The sequence below is a fragment of the Eulemur rufifrons genome, chromosome 7 (genome assembly GCF_041146395.1).
Source record: "Eulemur rufifrons isolate Redbay chromosome 7, OSU_ERuf_1, whole genome shotgun sequence".
NCBI lineage: Eukaryota > Metazoa > Chordata > Mammalia > Primates > Lemuridae > Eulemur > Eulemur rufifrons.
Window position 1 is genome coordinate 222,261,022 of NC_090989.1, and position 18,865 is coordinate 222,279,886.

At 41.9% G+C, this 18,865-nt stretch overlaps 1 protein-coding gene across 20 annotated transcripts in view; it reads left to right on the top strand.

Moving 5' to 3' along the window:
• The window catches only part of TRPM3 (transient receptor potential cation channel subfamily M member 3), a 797,388-nt gene that overhangs the window by 695,684 nt on the left and 82,839 nt on the right, over positions 1–18,865 (top strand). For 7 of the 20 annotated variants that reach the window (XM_069476420.1, XM_069476410.1, XM_069476418.1 and 4 more), the window contains 6 exons: positions 6,802–6,837; positions 6,996–7,136; positions 10,215–10,244; positions 11,021–11,310; positions 11,931–12,159; positions 14,593–14,760. In XM_069476420.1, the coding sequence (XP_069332521.1) occupies positions 6,802–6,837; positions 6,996–7,136; positions 10,215–10,244; positions 11,021–11,310; positions 11,931–12,159; positions 14,593–14,760 (894 nt within the window). The remainder of the gene's footprint in view (positions 1–6,801; positions 6,838–6,995; positions 7,137–10,214; positions 10,245–11,020; positions 11,311–11,930; positions 12,160–14,592; positions 14,761–18,865) is intronic. The other 13 variants (XM_069476422.1, XM_069476413.1, XM_069476424.1 and 10 more) reach the window with 3 other exon arrangements.

Here is an 18,865-nt window from a genome sequence, read left to right on the forward strand (position 1 = left end):
CTCTAATTTAGTAACTGGAAAAAATGATAATAAATCAAAAGCATAGTACTGAACTAGCCTAGGAATGATTTATCCTTTTACCTGGGAAAAGAGACTGCCAATAAGACAGGGAAAAGCAGAAAATTGATGTTTAGTTTCTTCCCTTGGGGAGAAACAGGAGCGAGAAATGCAGATTTCATGTATTTCCGTGGTCAAGGTGAGGGTCTGACTGTTGGAGAGAGAGAATAACAATGGTAGTCAAATGAGCCCGAGTGTCTACATTTCATGTCACATGAATGATGGAAGCTGAAAATGAAGTCTTTTGTTTTGTTTTAAAGTACATACGAGAGAAATTATCATTGGTACACAACTTTCTCAGATGGTTCCAGATGACTTCCAGCAATGTAGGAAAATAAGATACTAACGACTATAAAAACTAGGGTTAAAATGCTAAGAAAATCTTGAGAAGTTTAAGCAATTTTCAAAATTAAGGAACATAATTATAATTAACATGTGCTTTCTTTTCTACAATTATAGCGGGGAAAAATGTATGTGTATATATACATTTCATCTATGACAAAAATTAGCCAGTAAGTTATAAACCCTGGTACCAAATGCTGTTCATGAGTTAGGAACCTCTAACATGAGTTAGACCTTAAACATAGTGTTTGATAATATGTCTGTCGAATGAAATGCAAATAACTCTTAAGAACCCAAAGAATGCATTTAGGAATTATCAGACCATCCTAAGTCAACCAGCATGACATCTCCAAGTTCAACTATTTTCTGAGACCAACAGAACTGAACATGGAGAATTGCTCCCAAGTCCCTTTCAAACCTCAAATTATTGATATCGAGGGAACAATCTAGGAGCAATGAGGTAAAAAAGTGGCTGTTCAGCATCGATCAGAAGTTTAAATTGATATAAGCCAACCCAGTTCCCGGACATATTTTTATGCATAAATCCATTGAATGTACCAGTGCTCTTATATTAAACCAAAGTGGCCCAAGTCTGTCTGCTTTTCTGTGAAATATAACCTGCCATTTTAGTAGCTGTCTGCTCAACTTGTGCCTCTGTATGTTCTAAAGTAGTAGTTTTTTCTTTCTTGAATTAAATGTGCTAATACCTCAGATTATCTATACTATCCCCCCCCCCAAAGGAGGATGATATTTGAGTATTATACAGAAGTAGTGGTGAAATTATGATAATTTAAATTTCATTTATATGGGACTTAAGATCCGGAGGTTTACAGAATGCAAAAAAGAAAAAAAAAAAGGCATTTCAGGCACACTTTGACTAAGGAAAGGACATTTTCATAATCCCATCTGCTAAATTCATGCGAATTTGCAAAAGCATTCTTATTTTTCAAAAGATTGGTTGCCTGGTCTATTACCATGCTAATGGGCCAAAGCCTGGGATGAGGCCCTCTTTTCCCCTGAGCTTTCCCCAGATGAAGCCCCTACCTGGTGATTACTCATAACACCTGTAGGCCACTTTTCCTTAGTATAAAACCTGCCCCAGGGTCGTCCATTTTTCACTCTCTCGGGAAACCTAACAACCAGCAATCATTTGACACTTTGCCTATGTCAGAAGGTAACAATCTTGTTTTGAAGGCTTGTCCTAAGTTTCCAAGAAAAAAATATTCCTAAATAGTTGAAATCTAATAGTGATATCATGAACTGACATCTGAAAAACAGAGTTCATTTGGAAAAGCAGATCTAATAAGTGAATTTACACTATTATTTTAATTAAAAGAATTAAAAGGCATGGCACAGATTAAACCTTAGCTTCAGATTAGTAGTTCATAGCATGAATAAAAGGAGATATTTTCAAGTTGTCAAATTGTATCTACCCGTAGACCCAAGCCTTTCTAGCAAATTATTTGAATCACGGGGCCTACCACGTGTTGTTAAGGCATGAAAGGGAAATAATAGTTCAGGCTTTACTAATTACCAATTAGTAAATTACTAATTATCATTAAGGGGTAGGGTGGGGTGGGGTGGGAGGAACTGTAACAGAAACAGCAGGCAGAATGAATATTCCTCCAGTATCGTTTTTTACTTCCAATTTGAAAAGGACCCAAGCAAAGGAAGACTCTTCCAGAAGGTTTGTGAACATTACCTGTTGGTATGTGAGGTCCTGTTCACCTTCTCTGCTTTTCCCAGAGGAGGATGCAATGAGCACAACCCCATCCCCATTTATTCCTTTACCATCCTTCATCTCGGAGATTTGGTCCCACTAACCAAACTCCAGGGGATAACTGGAAGCTACATGAACCTTGGAAGCTCTAGACGTGGTCTTTAGTCTGGCAGCATAGAAATAAGAGCAGCCTGCCGGTTAGTGGTCATCCAATTGGACCTTTAGAAATCAACAAGACCTTAGAAGTTACTCTGTCCAAACCACCTATTTTCAGAGCATAAACTGAGGTCCAGAGAAAGGAAATGATCTGCCCAGGGTTACATGGGGCAGAGCCAGGACCACAGCACAGCCCAGTGCTGTTTCCACGGTGGGGCCACGTCACTGGCTGTTCTCTGCATGCGTATCTATAAGGTCCCCTCTGCCCAGCAATGCCCGTCCTAGGAGAAGCAATGCAAATGCCTCAGCTTTGACATCTGCAGGGCACGGGCTGCGGTCAAGGCCACTGGCCCAGCACTTCATTATGCACCGAGGCTGCCGTCCCCTCCAGAGCCCACCCAGGACAGTTATTCCAAGAGATCTAAATTATACCCAATTTTCTGCATTTTATGAAACCTATTTCTTCTTCCCCCAAAGGATTCCACCCTTCCTAGTAAGAGATAAAACTAATTTCCCTTAACTTCTCTTCCCCCAAAAGTCCCTGCAAAGAAACAGATGCAATCAGCCTTGCAGGCTGAGTTCAAACACATTACTTGTTAAACTCTCCTTCTCCAGCTATTACTTCAACAAGAGCATCTGACTCTCTCCTTATCCTCCAATCCTTCAATTTACCCTGGACTCATTTATATGGCCTGATTGCACAGATAAAGCAGAACAGGCAGGTAAACGCTGGTGAGGGAGGAATTCTCACTGGCTTCCGTTAGGTGAGCATCCGCCCCTTGTGGTCACACAGAATGCAGGTCCGTTCCTTGCAGGCCTTGGCTCAAAGTTCTGTAGCACCTGAATGGTCACCAAAACCTTCCTCCTGCTTCAGACCCAACCATACATAAGTCATTCTGAAAGAATCAAGCTTTATATGAGATTCCAGCACTTTCCTTTGCCGTAGATACCCCTAAAAGTCCTTTGTGAATACAGCATTTGCTAAAAATGTTTTATTTGCCCCTTAAATTTTTATTTTGAATGTAACTACTATTATTGCTTTCTTGACAATTCCCACTCCTAAAGACACCTCAAAAGTATAAATATTGCCATTTTATACTGGTCTTCAGGCAATATTGATGTCTTGTTCTTAGAATTCAAACTGATGCTCGTACCTAAGTTTCTCAAAACAAACTGCGTAGGCATTAGGTTCACGATTACGCACATTTTAAATTTTATTCTTACAAGATTAAACTAGGCACAAATTCATAGACTTGCTCTGATTGCCTTTCCCTAGCATCACAATCAGTCCTTTGGGGATTTTTCTGAAACCTGGTACTTGAGCATTACAGACCATAAAGGCCATGGAGTTCAACCTCCTTTTACTGGAAAGAAAAGTGCAGCCCCAAGGGACATTACTGACCCGTGTAGGACAGACAGAAGCCCAGGGCAGCTGGCTAGAAGCTGGCTCTTCCTCCTGCCTGCCTCAGCATGCCCAGGAAAATAACCCAGAGGGGCCGGGCACGCTCCGGAGGTCATCCTTACAGGATCTAGACGTCTGTGACATGAGGCCGACACAGGCAGCTCCAGTCTCTTGGGCTCTTCTCATTAAATAACAGCCTTGCCTACCAATCCATTAGAGCCAGAGGATACAGAAACCGTGGCCTTGTTAACCTGCCCCAAAATAATGGGAAAAAAGTGGTTGCATGGATACTATTTTTAAACTAGGTTTAATTTTTATGGAAAAGGCAATCCATGAAAAGTTACTATCTTAAAACTTTCTCTGAGTTTGCTTTTTAAATATGTTTTGCCAGGTTTTTCATAAAGAAGTCAGACAATTGATCTGTCTTTGTAGCCTGAGAGGAGCTTAACTTGCTGATTCAGTTAGATTGACAAAGCAACCTGCAGGGGTGTGGTGGCTCACACCTGCAGTCCTGGTGCTTTGGGAAGCTGAGGTGGGAGGATTGCTTGAAACTAGGAGTTTGAGCGTAGCCTAGGCAACATAGGGAGACCCCCCTCCCCCATCTCTCCAAAAAAAATTTAAAAAGTAGCCAGGCGTGTACTCAGGAGGCTAAGATGGAAAGATGGCTTGAGCCCAGCTAAGATCTGGCCACTGCACTCTAGCCTGGGTGACAAAAGAAAGAAAGAACTCCAACAAAGGAGATTTTGAAATGCTGACTGAGGAGGGTATAGATCATTTTTGTGAAGGGACAAAAGGGACAATCTGGATGTCAGATTGGGTAGGGATGGGCCCAGGTCAAGGAGGGGAGGGGTTCTGTGTCTCAAAGTGTTCCCACCTCATCCCTGGTGCCCTTCACACAGTCCCATTGTGCCTGGCTGGCTCGAATTAGATCCCCAAGCCTGCCATGCACCCCAAGCCAAGGGAGAGGTGGAACCCCACAGGTTGGGGTGAGTGTTAATTCTGAGGACGGCAAGGAAGTCTGAAGAGCAGCAATGGAATCTCACATGCTTGAAGCTAGTGCTTCAATTGCTTTTCCTCCATTTACCCCACTGAGAATAGCCACTGAATTCCAGATACCGCAAAACATGTATCTCAAGTTGGATTTCCACAGTGAGCTCAGGCTACCCCAACCAAGGGCGACTAATAGATAATGGCTAGTTTCATTATTGAGAATATAACACTAAAAAACCCAAACTCCGACTCCCAATCAAATCAATTAGTTTCACTGTTTTATTGGTTTACATTTTCAACAAAAACATTCTGAATGCCTTCCATACCCATGGCCCTATAAAAGACACTGAGAATATAAAGAGAAATAAAACAATTAAGAAAAATATGAAGCAATAGGTTTCGTGATAGGCTACAGTGGGCTACCTCTATCCCTGAACCCCAAAACCCTTCAATGGATATGGCTGACCATAGAAGAGCTGAGTAAGGATAACTGAAAAACTACCCTCAGGTTAGCAAAAGAACTGAAGGTAATTTCCAACCGACAGTGATTATCTTTTTACACTATGAATTTCCCAGTTCTGCTATGTAACTTACCATTGCCACCAGAACCTTATTTAGAGGACAAGCGGTCTGACAAACTGTGGTGTAAACCTGAACCACCTGGAGGAGCTAATAAAGAACATAGAGACTAATACATTGTAGTATGTAGGACAAGGTCCAAGCCTTGGTACTGTCACCAAGTTCCCCAAGCGATTCTGATGCCACCAAGGTTGGAAAACCACCACTATAGGTTATGAGTCTCTTCTGTGGAGTGGCAGAAATCTCACACAGCATCCTGGGTGGGTCCTCCATTAAGGACAAAACTGTATGAAGTCCCTCATGCCTCTCCAAAACATATCTAAGGACACAGGGCACACCAGGCTTCACGCCCCAGCCATTCACGGTACAGAGCGCTCTCCTGCAAGAAGGAACTAAACCAGATGGGGAGGGTTGATTAATCGTCCCCTTTGGAATTCACTGCACACTCAGAATTTCCCACAAATGGAACTGTCTTCCTTGACCTCACAGAGCAAAACTTTCAGAGCTCCTTCTTGCAATAGAAAGTAGTAATGAGTAAATAATAATATAAACTTTACTATTTCTGCATCTATGTGTGACAAGCAGCTAAAAGATACACCATAACTCTAGGTCTTTAAGAAACACTATTCTCTTTGAGAGAAAAAATGAAAAATCTTCTTAATTCTAGAAACAATGAATATTCCATTGACAAAACGTCTTCTTCTGTTCCTCTCCCACCTCTCTTTAAACACAAGGGATGTTCATATATGACTTCATCCTCGCACCCAAAATACCCTCCCTAGGCACTGCTCTTTTTTTAGGAAACAGTTTTCATTTTTAAAAAATTATTAATAGAGGTTTTGTAGGCCGGGCGCGGTGGCTCACGCCTGTAATCCTAGCACTCTGGGAGGCCGAGGCGGGTGGATTGCTCAAGGTCAGGAGTTCGATACCAGCCTGAGCGAGACCCCGTCTCTACTAAAAATAGAAAGACATTATATGGACAACTAAAAATCTATATAGAAAAAAAAAAAATTAGCCGGGCATGGTGGCGCATGCCTGTAGTCCCAGCTACTCGGGAGGCTGAGGCAGTAGGATCGCTTAAGCCGAGGAGTCTGAGGTTGCTGTGAGCTAAGCTGACGCCACGGCACTCACTCTAGCCTGGGCAACAAAGTGAGACTCTGTCTCAACAAAAAAAAAAAAAAAAAAAAAAATTATTAATAGAGGTTTTGTATTAAAGGAGACCTGAGTCCTAAACAGGTTCCGGCTGATGCAGGCCCTGGTGATAACACTCATCTTCTGAAAGAGTCTTCCGTTAGTGAGTGGGAAGAACTAAATGACTGTCAACAGAGCAGTAACAGGATTGGGTCAGAAGCATACAAGGGGGCTCGGGGAACATCTGGGGACCCTAGTTTCTAGTGACTGGGAGTGATAGCATTTGTTATGTCTAGCTTTGTGTTTCTTTTTGCTACACTCGTGTTTTTTTCTCCCCAGCTGAAGACTTGAATAAATATTTTGATTTTCTGTTATTGCCGACGATTACTGCATCTTCTTATTTAACTTATGTCTTCTTTCCAAGCGAGAATATCCAGGTTTCGGTTGGATCTATTTTAAGGTGAATTAATTAACCAGCATAATAATACATTCATATGTTTCTTTTTTTGCATTAATTTTTTTCTCTAAAATAGTTACAGAACACATGAAACAGAACCCCTAGTAAACCGCGTTGTCTTTTGGATTTGTTTGTTTGTTCGTTTCATTCTTCCCCGGTAGGGGAACCTGCCCCCAGACTACAGAATCAGCCTGATTGACATCGGCCTGGTGATCGAGTACCTGATGGGCGGGGCTTACCGCTGCAACTACACGCGCAAGCGCTTCAGGACGCTCTACCACAACCTCTTCGGCCCCAAGCGGGTGAGGCTTGCGGCAATTCCCGGGCGCTTCCTACGAGGGCTAGGGGCGTGGCTTCTTTGTCTGCGAGGAAGACCAGTTGAGGAGATAGATAACCTCCCCTCCTCTTCTTCCCTCTTCCATCAAATCTATTAAAAAAAAATTTTTTTTTATTAGAAAAACAAAAACAGTGTATGGGGAAAAGGGGAAACTGGTTTTGGTGGGTTTCTTTGGTTTTTCACTAGGTCCAGTCCAAATCAGAAAATTGCACTGCGAGTGAGCTTGAATAATCAGAGAGTATTAATGAAATTCAAATTAATCGTATTATTAAGATTATTAAACTCAGCAGTTTTCCAGGTTTTGGGTATTGGGATCTATTTATACCTTTAAAAATTGTTGAGAACCTCAAAGAGTGTTTACCTCTGAGAATTCTATCAATATTTACCATGTAAGAAATTTAAATTAAGATTCTAAAAATATTTATTCATTTTAAGGTAACCATAAGAATCCCATTAAATGTCAAAATAAATAACATGTTTATGAAAACTATATTTTCAAAAACAAAAAATTAATGATAAGAGTAGCATTGTGTCACCTTTTTTTGCAAATTTCTGTAATGTCTGGCTTAGTAGAAGATAGCTAGATTCTCCTAATTTGGCAGTCTATTACAAGATGTTTTGAAGTATATGAAGAAAATCTGACCTCGAACAAATATGTGACAAATATTATTAATATATCAGAAAAAGGAAGGAGTATTTTAGCAATCTTCACATACAATTGTAGATATTATTTTTTTGTACTACACAAAAATTTAACAAGTAACAGTTTCTTAAAAATGAGTTGCAATGTGAAATCTAACACCACGTAAGTGCACTTTTCAAACTCTGTCACATTAAAATCCACTGGTTTATCTGGGAGTGGTTCCCAGCTATGCAGGAGAGTGAAGCAGAAGGATGGCTTGAGGCCAGGAGTTCCAGGCGGTAGTGTGCTATTCCGGTGCCTGTGAATAGCCACTGCACTCCAGCCTGGGCAACACAGTGAGACCCTGGCTCTAGAAAAATAAAACTAAAATAATAAAATAAAATAAAATCCACCGATCTATCTTGCATTGTGTATGGGTCTTATAACATCATAGATTGGTCATTGGAAAATATCGATTTGTTGAGTTATGCAGATCTTCCAACTGTTGACACATTTCATTATACAATTTCCAAAAAATCTCATTCATTAATATTACCTCTAATCTCATCAGAAAAGTCTTTACATACTGAAAAGTTGTCAAGGTCATGCTGAGGGAGAAATACAAGTTTTCCAAAATTCCAATTTTTTTTTTTTTTTGAAAGTGTGAATTTTTTCATTGGCAACAAATCCTGTCAGTTGTTTTCCTTGAATTAATAATCTCACTTTGGTCCTTCCAAAAATGTCTGCCAAATGTCCAAGTCTGAAGAGCCATAGTCTGTCTCCAACCATTCCTTCAAGTAAAAATGATATTCTATGAAAAAAAAAAGGTGGCTATAATTCAGTCCAAACAATCACAGAAGTGCATTTCCCCAGGACAACCCATCATACATAGGTCAGGAGAAATACTTTCAGGGCATACTTCCCATTTCATCCCACAGAATAGCAGAAAGACACATAGTCAAGGGGAGAGATTTATTAAGGTTAATCATTTTTCAGGCCTCAGCAAGAGGCCCCCACAATCCGTGGACCGCATCCTGAGAACTGCTGCTCTAGCTGATAGTGGGCATGATTTTTATTTTTAACAAACCTTTCTTCTGATTATGAAGGTATTTTGCAGGACTAGTAGAGAACTTTGAAAACAAACAAAAAATGTATGAAGAAGAAAAAAATAACACAGATTTTAGCCTGGTGGTCACTTTAGAAGCTGAAAGAAAAAGAAAGGGAGACAGACCAGGTTCAAGCTGTTGCAACTTGAATAGTCAAATAAAATCTGGAGGAACTGTAAATGCTATAACCTTGTCATTTACTCAAATAACTTTCAAGATGGCACCCACCACTCTGTAATACTTAAAAGCTTAGAATTGGTATTCCTGACCCCTGAGATGTAATTTTGATCTCCCTTGTTAAATATAAATCAGGGTCTGTAATCTGCTGAGTTGCCTTCTCTCTCTGTCTCGTCTGTGCCTGTTTTGCACATTCCCAGCAGGGCTGATAATGACACCTTGTGCGCTGACACTTGCCATGCCTGAGCGCCTTTTGCTGCCATCAGCACATGCCCTCTGGCCCCACTCACCCTTGCCCCACTGTGCAGCAGCGTAGGGAGATGCCAGCAGAAAGCATCCAAACATACATGTCTGAATGATATCCCAAGTCTCCAGGAAATACAGGTTCGCCAGGGGTTTCAGAAATATGTGACTTAATTTGTCGGATTGAATGTTTCATTGCTCATCTGTCTTAGTTGGTGCAGCTACTATAACAAAATACCGTGAACTGTGTTGCTTATAACAACAGAAATTTATTTCTCACAGTTCTGGAGGCCGGGGAGTCCAAGATCAGGGGGCCAGCAGATTGAACATCTAATGAGGGCCCATTTTCTGGTTCATAGGTGGCACCTTCTTGTTGTGTCCTCACCTGGTAGACAGGCAAACAAGCTCCCATAAGCCTCTTTTACAAAGGCACTCATCCCATTCATGAGGGCTCTCCCCTTGACCTAATCACCTCTCAAAAGATCTACCTCCTAATGCCATTACCTTGGGGGTTAGAATTTCAACACAAGGATGTGGAGAAGGGGCAATGCTCTGCAGGTGGCAGCCACGCAGGATGGTTATAGGAAGGTGAAAGAAATCTTGATCCACAAAAGACATTATAAACCCGTAGGCTCTACCCTTGGGCAATCTCATTATGCCTCTCCAGTTTCCTAGTTTTCTGTGATTCACCAAAATCACTAAATAGAAGTTCTAAATCTCTTAGAACTTCTATAAATAGGTTTTCTTCTTGTGGTGTTGTATTTAGCAAAATAAAAATAAGTGCTATATGGTACAATAGAGTTCTTATATTACCTGTTTAAGATACAGTAGGACTCTTTTCTTACCTCTGTGAAAGAAAGATCTAACTTTGTTCATAACATTTTTTTTTTAACAGCCCAAAGCCTTGAAACTGCTGGGAATGGAGGTAAGTGTTTGCTCAAATTATTAGTGTCAATTATTTATTCCCTTTATTTCATATCTTTAAAAATATGTCTATAAGTTCATTTCAGTGGTAGGGCTTACTTAGTACATGGTTTTAAAATGAAAAAATTAAAACTTTTCAAGTGTCACATAGGCATCTCACAGTAGCTTTGAAAATTCCACTATGAGGTTATGTCAGCATTGCAAACAAAAAAATAAATCCTATTTGAAATACTATCTTGAAGACTAAGGAAGCATATAAATTGCAGTGAAAGAAATCTATTCAGAGGTGTGTACAAATGACAACGGATCAGAGCAACTTCACAGCTGTGTCTAACAGGTGTGCAGAAACTCCAGATAGACTATGATTACCATCTTTCGTTCATGTGGTTATTGTCATATATGCAAATAAAAGTGTAGGCTGCCCTTGTCCTTTCAGCAAAAAGAGCAGTATTGTCCATCAGGAGATACAAACAAACCTACCTGTAGAAGAAAAAGAAAGGACAAATGTAAAGAAAAAGAAAATAATCCATTAAAAAATAACTTTTTAATTAGAGTATAGCACTGCCATGTTCCCACAGGACTGTGCTTTTGCATGTATTATAACTTGCTTTTAAGTTAGGCATGGATGAGCATGTGAGTTCTTTTAGGATAGGAGTTGGCCCAGTTCATTCCAGTATTAAGCCCAGAGCTGAGCCAGTAGAAGACATACAACAGCTACTTACGGAAAGGAGCTGATTCATTTCTAACTCGGCCTGTATGTTTTCCATAAAATTACAGGATGATATTCCCTTGCGGCGAGGAAGAAAGACAACCAAGAAGCGGGAAGAAGAGGTGGACATTGACCTGGATGATCCTGAGATCAACCACTTCCCCTTCCCTTTCCACGAGCTGATGGTGTGGGCTGTCCTCATGAAGAGGCAGAAGATGGCCCTGTTCTTCTGGCAGCATGGCGAGGAGGCCATGGCCAAGGCCCTGGTGGCCTGTAAGCTCTGTAAAGCCATGGCTCACGAGGCCTCTGAGAACGACATGGTCGACGACATTTCCCAGGAACTGAATCACAACTCCAGGTTGGCCAGCCCAGCAAATGGGGCAGTCTCGGGGGAGAGAGGGGAAGGTGGGCTTCAAATACCGGAGGGGCTGAGCCACCCAAAACTTTAAGGGGAGACAGTATCATCCCAATGGTGTACACAGAGGTGGGCATGAGTATTATGCACAGTGTACATACAGATACACAGAAATTTTTATTCCATCTTTCTCAGCTACCCCAATAGAGAGGTCCTATTAGTTTGCATTTCTGAGGAAAATGAGGCTCAGAGAATTTAAGCAGCTTGTCCAAGATCACACATTTGTGGTTGGCAAGGCTGGAATTTGAACTGAGATTTGTCACATTTAAGAAGACATACTGCACTCGAATTATTGATTGATTGGTCTGCCTCCTCCATCTATATCCCTTGAATTTGAGGCTTTGAGTGTGGGGATCAGACCTTATTTGACTTTCACCCCCAGAGTGAAACATGGTATCTGACACACAGTGATGCCCAATGGATGTTAGCTGGATGAATGTATGAACAGACTAGATCCCATACGGGACAACTACCCCACACAAAGTGGCTGGCCACGGGTCCCCACTTTTGTCATATGCCTCCAAGCTGGCCTGAAGGACTCCTCCGCCCATCCTCTCTTTCAGGGACTTTGGCCAGCTGGCTGTGGAGCTCTTGGACCAGTCCTACAAGCAGGACGAGCAGCTGGCCATGAAACTGCTGACTTACGAGTTGAAGAACTGGAGCAACGCCACCTGCCTGCAGCTCGCGGTGGCAGCCAAGCACCGCGACTTCATCGCTCACACGTGCAGCCAGATGCTGCTCACCGACATGTGGATGGGCCGGCTCCGCATGCGCAAGAACTCAGGCCTCAAGGTCAGCGCGCCCAAGAAGGCCCTCTCAGCTATTCGGGCCAGAGGGTTGGTTGGAGTTTCCCAAGCCAAATCCACCGGGGGTTTAGGCTTTCTCTTGTGTTAGGAGGGTGGTTCTAAACCTGGACTGTGTCAGAATCTCCTGTAGAGCATTGTTCTGTTCTGTTCTGTTCTGTTCTGTTTTGCATGCAGAGGCTAGGGCCTCCCCCAAGTCCCGCTCAATCAAAATCCCCAGAGAGGGCGCCTAGACGTTAATATTTTTCAGAAGATCCGAAGGTGGTGATAACACACAGGTACCATAGGGAGTGCCATTTGTATGGGCACAGCCAGCTGCACAGAAGTCCCCACCTAGGCAACCTGTCACTTCTGTGTGTACCTGAACCCCCAGCCCTCTACAGCATCATATCACAGAGACATTGGCTCTTACCAGATGTGCTTGAGCTAGTTTTTAAACTGAAATAAAAATGAAACAGCTGAATATGCAAAGACATTGCTAGATAATCCCGATCTATTCTTCAATGAGGAAAAACAAGTTGCAGACCAGTCTGTATAACCTGAGTCCATTTTTATCCAGTGTGTGTTTGTATTGCTAAGTCTGTATAAATTAATTTATAAAAAAAAATAGGAAGGGCACGTAGTAAATTGCATGTGGTGGTTACTTCTGACATTGAAAGGACAATGTCAGGAACTTTACTGTTTTTAAGAGTAGTAGACTGGAGTGCAGCTTTTGCTTTTTTAATGGCTTTCTTCAATGTTCTTCAAAGACATCATTAAACTGAAAGCAGTAAAAGAAAGGCAAAAATAGAAAGTGGAAGGTTGAAAGAATGTGGGATTTTTTGTTTGTTTTTTGTTTTAATTTTTGTGATACCAGTTTCTTTTCATTTTATGATTGTCCATATTTAAGGTGTACATGAGGTTTTGATATACACAGTGAATTGGTTACTATAGTCCAGCAAATCAACATATCCGTCATCTTGCATAGTTATTTTTTGTGTGTGTGTGGTAAGAGCACTGAAAATCTATGCTCCTGGTTAATTTCCAGTATACGATACAATCTTATAACTATAGTACTCTATAGTTATAGATCTCTATTGTACTTATTCATCCTACATATCTCCAACTTTGTGCCCTTTGACCTATATCTCCCATTTCCTCCCCTCCCCCTCCCCCACCCCCACTCTGCTAGCCACCATTTTACTGGACCAGCACCCCTTCCCCCACACCACTCTTCCCGTGGGCTCTTGGCCCAGGGTCACAGAAGGGTTCTGTGCAGTGGGTCATAGATGTTCCACGGCCACACTGCTAGTGACCGCCAAGCCTAGCCTCAGACAGGGAGCCAAGCTGGCTCTCAGCTCTGAGACGGTGTAACGTCCCCTGAAGGCTGCCAGCACGCAACCTGAGCCTCCCCAGGCCTGCCAGGCACCCAGAATTCAAGGTCATCGCTGTCCCTTTCCCCTGAACTGCTCTTGAGTCCCTGTGGTCGGTTGAGCACCGGCTGTGCCTGCCTCACTACTTGAATATCATTGTTACTGACCCTTCAGGATCTCTCTGAGTCCCTCACCTTGGAGCAGTTTCTTCAAGGAGACTCATCGTTGTGTCCCGGGGTCATTATAGGATTGAGAGTAGTGGTGGGAGAAGACTTGGGGGACGGAAGTCAGATGTCAGTATCATCATTCGGAATTGCACTTGCTCCCTGACGATGGAGAGTGACATTGCCCTCCCATGGGAAGGGGCTCCACATTTAGTGTCCTCACACAGAGATTCACACGTGATGTTTACACATGAGAGAAATACAGTGCTGGCGCCTCCCGGGGCACTTGTCCCAGGGCACCCTCTTGTTGCGTGCAGAGCCTGATGGGTTGTGTATGTGTGTTTCTGTTGTATAGTGGGAGTACTCTAAAATGAATAAAATGTGTTACTAACACGTACTCTCTCAGGATCAACTTATAACAGCATTTTTTACAGAGATAATCAGATAATGCATAATCAACTCCACTTGATACATTAGCAAATAAATGCCAATGGACGTATGTATGAATTAATTTCACAGTCAAAATCAAGCGTGTCTAATGGCCAAATGGGAATCTGAATTCTCTACCATTTCTGTCTTGAATAGAGTCTCTTTTTGTCCTCAGTTTCCCCCATGCAAAGTGAGTGTTAATTGGGTAAGACGTAGTTGGGTGAAATGCTTTTTTTCCTTCAAAAATTAAATTGAGCTACTGTGCAAAATAATTTCCCAGAAGGGACAATTTCCCCTCTTAGCATTAATGTGTTTAGTTATTCGAATGCCCAGGACCCCCTACAGAGCAAACAACACCCATGTGCACACACACACCAACACTTGAACACCACACCCCAGGCCCTCTGATTCTAAGCAACCACCCTAATCTTAATCCTTTAAATGTGATTATTATTATTATCATTATTATTACTTTAGGTAATTCTGGGAATTCTACTTCCTCCTTCAATTCTCAGCTTGGAGTTCAAGAACAAAGACGACATGCCCTATATGTCTCAGGCCCAGGAAATCCACCTCCAAGAGAAGGAGCCAGAGGAACCAGAGAAGCCCACGAAGGAAAAAGATGAAGAGGACATGGAACTGACAGTAAGAAAACACTACGCAGTCACTGTCTGTGGGGAGAGTCCCTAATCCACCTGTCCCGCTGACATGCTGAAGGTTCAATAACTACTCTTAAAGTCAGACAGCTGTTCCCTAGCCTCCCCCCATGTTTAATCATGGGGTACTTTCATTTAGGTATTGAGACCAGGATATAATAAAAGTGTGTTCTTTCTGTGTAAATAACATGATTATAGGGTCCAACTGTATGTGAAATCTTTCCGCCAGCCAATGATGCAACACAAACCAATAAAATTCAAAAGTAAGACACCCTAAATTTTCCAAACAAGCAAAGCATTCTAAACAATGGGATGATGTGTCTATTTTAGCACACAAAGAAGGAGAGAGAATCCATGATTTGGGAGCAGCCGGCTTCCCCGAGCTGGGACTGTTCGGCTGATCAGAGGCTGAGCCTGTATCTGTCTTTGGGGTCAGGCTCGCAATTACAGCACTAATTGAATTTTGAGGTTTGTATGGAAAGCTTTTATTAGCTCTTCCTGGTATAATTATAGAGCATGGAGGCTTTGTTCTGCGGAGGGAAGGGGGCAGCTGGGCATGGGACAGCTTCCCGCAACTCCCGCCTGAGCAGCGTGACTGCCGCTGGCAGCTTTCCAAAGGCTAAAAATATCACATGTCATTAAAGGGACATACAAGGCTTTCATAGCTTGGAAGCCATCAAGCGACAACTCCATAAGGACTTTCTTGATAGTCTTCGCCCCCCTGCCGCCACCACCCTGGCCAATGACCATTGCTGTAGTGACCCAGAAGAAGCTATAAGGGGAGAAAACAAAAATGGGTTTTGCTCAGGTGACAAAAGGCCTTTGCATCATTATCCTAGTGGGACCACTATATGAATTGTTTTTCCTCCAGATAAACAATACTTCTTTCCAGTAGGCCCTTCGTGAAGATATATTTGCAGCCCAATCCCTGACTCACTGAATTAAAAGCCAACTTGTGTTTTGGTTTCAGGATCCTTATAAAAATCTGTGGAGGAGTCTACTCACCTCTGTGACAGGATCAGACGACTGTCTTCCCTAACTGTCTTACCCTAATTTTGGCCTCTGGATAGGATAGGATATTTTAATCATTAGCAGAATCATTGGTAGTAGTAATACCCAATCTTTATTGAATATTTCAGCAGAGTGTGTGCTCTAGAGCCAAAATCCTGCCCCTCCACCAATGGGCACAAGTTTATAATCTCTAACATGGGGATAATAACATTGTCTACCTCACAGGCAGTTGTGTGGTTTAAAAAGTGTGCAGGTAAGCTACTTAGATTAGCAAATGGCACACCATAAATGCTGATAAATGTTCACTAATGTTGTAATTGTCCTAAGCCCTTTATATACACTTACTCATGGAATCCTCACAACAGTCCCATATAGTAGGCACTATTATTATACCCATTTTACAGATGAGGAAGCGGATTCAGAGAGGTTAAATTGCCCAAATTGACCCAGCTAATTAGTTGCAAAGCTGGAATTAGAACCCAGGCATACGGACTCCATCGGCCACACTTTTAGCCAATAGGTTAAGAGAGAGAGTGAATTTCTCTCTACTCTCAGCTTGTTTGGTCCACCAAGTAGCAAAAAGAATCCAAGAGTGATACACAGGCCTCCTAAATCAAGTGTAGCATAGCCTTGACTTGGGCTAGACATCCTAGAAAGACAGCCAGAGGCTGAATCAGCATTCTCTCTGGTTGGGTTGCAAGGAAGAAAGCAAAGGGAGGTGGCTTTGCCTGCTCAGCCTAGAGCTTTGAGGACCTGATCCTTCAAGAAGCCACAATCAAAGATGCATCTCTAGACGAAGAGCTAAGTCTGCTTAGGAGAGACTAGACCCTGGTGTCGTTTACTGAGAACCCAAGGAGGAGACACTGCAGTAGCATTCCTGCCTAAGCTTATTGTCCACGGGCAGAAACGGCAGGGAGAAAGGGAAAGGAAGGAAGGGACGTGTGGGCTGGCAAACTCCAGAGTGTACAGCAGTTGTCTTTAAATACAGTGGAGCCTTCTTTGGTGGCAAATTCTGATGGCAAATTCTGTCACTGCTCAGGCACTGCTCAGCGGGCTCACCATGGACGGAATTGGAGAGTGTGCCTTGTTGGCACCTTCATAGGATGGATATTTGAGCTTCTGTGTTTAACTAATATATCCTCTCTTAGAATGGGACAGTTTCCTTTGGATCTTCCAAAATTATACACAAAAATATCAACCTCAGTTCACTCCATTTTGTAGCCATTAGAAGCTTAGTTCACCTCAAAGTTCTTTCTCAGCTTTGACATCTGTGTCCAGCCAGCAAAGATTCTCAAATCATACTGTGTAGTCTCGTCTGTATTTGACTCTGTTAAATTCTGCTTTAAGGAATGTCAAAGGAAATGTTTGACTACAGGGAAAAGAAATCAGCAAAATCACAAGTTAAGCTGCTTAGGCTGGAATTAATGAAATATCAAAAATGCTTTATTCAAACCCATGAAAGACAAGCCTTTTACAAATGCACTCATGTTGGAATATGTCTGAATGATAAAGGCAAAACAGGTGGTGGTTGTTTTTGTTTTGCTGGCATTGCCAGATAAATGTCTCCACCTTGCCCTTTGCCTAATAAGGTTCCAGCAAGTCCACAGACCCAGGACATGGCCACAGCTCTGTTGGGAAAGCCACTGTTCCCAGAGGTTACCCCAAGACGCCACTCTCCAAAATGCCTAAAAACCTTCAAGCTGTCTTTACTCTCATCTCATTGTGTCACCAAATAGCATTGTATTTGCCAAGCATGTAAATAAGTAGAACAGAAATGGGATAATAATGTTATATAAATTTTAGGAGCCCAAATGTCATGTAACCTCAGAGTTTCTTGAGGTCAACAACCAATATTTTTAGAACTTTATTACTGTCTAGTGTGCTATATCTGTCATGAAGATTGACTCAGCTCACTGATCAAAATAAACACTTAGATAGGCCTTGGTGTGAAATCTTACCTATCCATTAACTCAACACACTTTTCTAGCCAGAGGTCCACAAAGGCATGGACGTTACCCTCTCCAGAAATCCTATTAGTCACAAAGAAATCAGTTGTAATCGTTGCGTATGTGAGTAAAATCGTTATTAGAGGCAATGATCCAAGTAGCTGTTGAAACTAATACTTGTATATTTTCGGTAATTGGTTTGAAACCAGAATTATCTGGTGGTTATCTTTATTCTCAACTTCAAAACAAACAAATTGTCTCTATAATTAGATCTCTCAACTTTGAACTCATATCCCTGGTACTCTGTCTTGTCCCAAATCCTTGTCAGCAAAATCTCAAGTTAAGCCGCTTAGGCTGGAATTAATGAAATATCAAAAATGCTTTATTCAAACCCATGAAAGACAAGCCTTTTACAAATGCACTCATGTTGGAATATGTCTGAATAATAGAGGCAAACAGGTGGTTGTTTTTGTTTTGTTCACATAGCCAGATAAATGTCTCCATTTATCAGGACTTCCATAGTCCTGAGAAGTTACAAAGTTTTACCCTGCTATCACGTTTAATGAAAATCTCCAAACTCTGCGGAACTAATCTTGTCCTAGAACAATACTGAAAAATTAAAGCCAAGAAATCATGCTGTTATAGAGTCTAATAAAACTTTTTTTTCTAGTGAGAGATCTCAACTAGATCATTTCAGCCAAGAGTATCCAAGAAGGTCTCAGTTCGCTTTAATGACTAGCTAATATTTACTGAGCACTTATTAAGTGCCAGATGCTAACTGATTTGTAGGCCAATCCTATTGCAGGTGCTTTATTACCCCATTTTCCAGTTAAAGAATCTGAGACTCAGAGAGGTTAAAACTTTGTCCATGGTGCCACCGTTTCTAAGTGTCCAAGATCAGACTCAGTCTCCCATCTGAGTGACGCAAGGCTGGAACACTTCCCCTCCAGGACCTTCAGCTGTCTTTGAGGCATTCTGTCACTTGCTGCCCAGACAGGCAGGTGTCTGCCTATTCTCAAGTCCTGCCTTTTTTGCGATGTTAAATCATTATTGTTATCACTGCTACTGTTGTGAATGAGAAGGAGATAATTCCATTCTCAAGGAAATCTCCAACAGCTTGGAGATGAGGACCTCTCT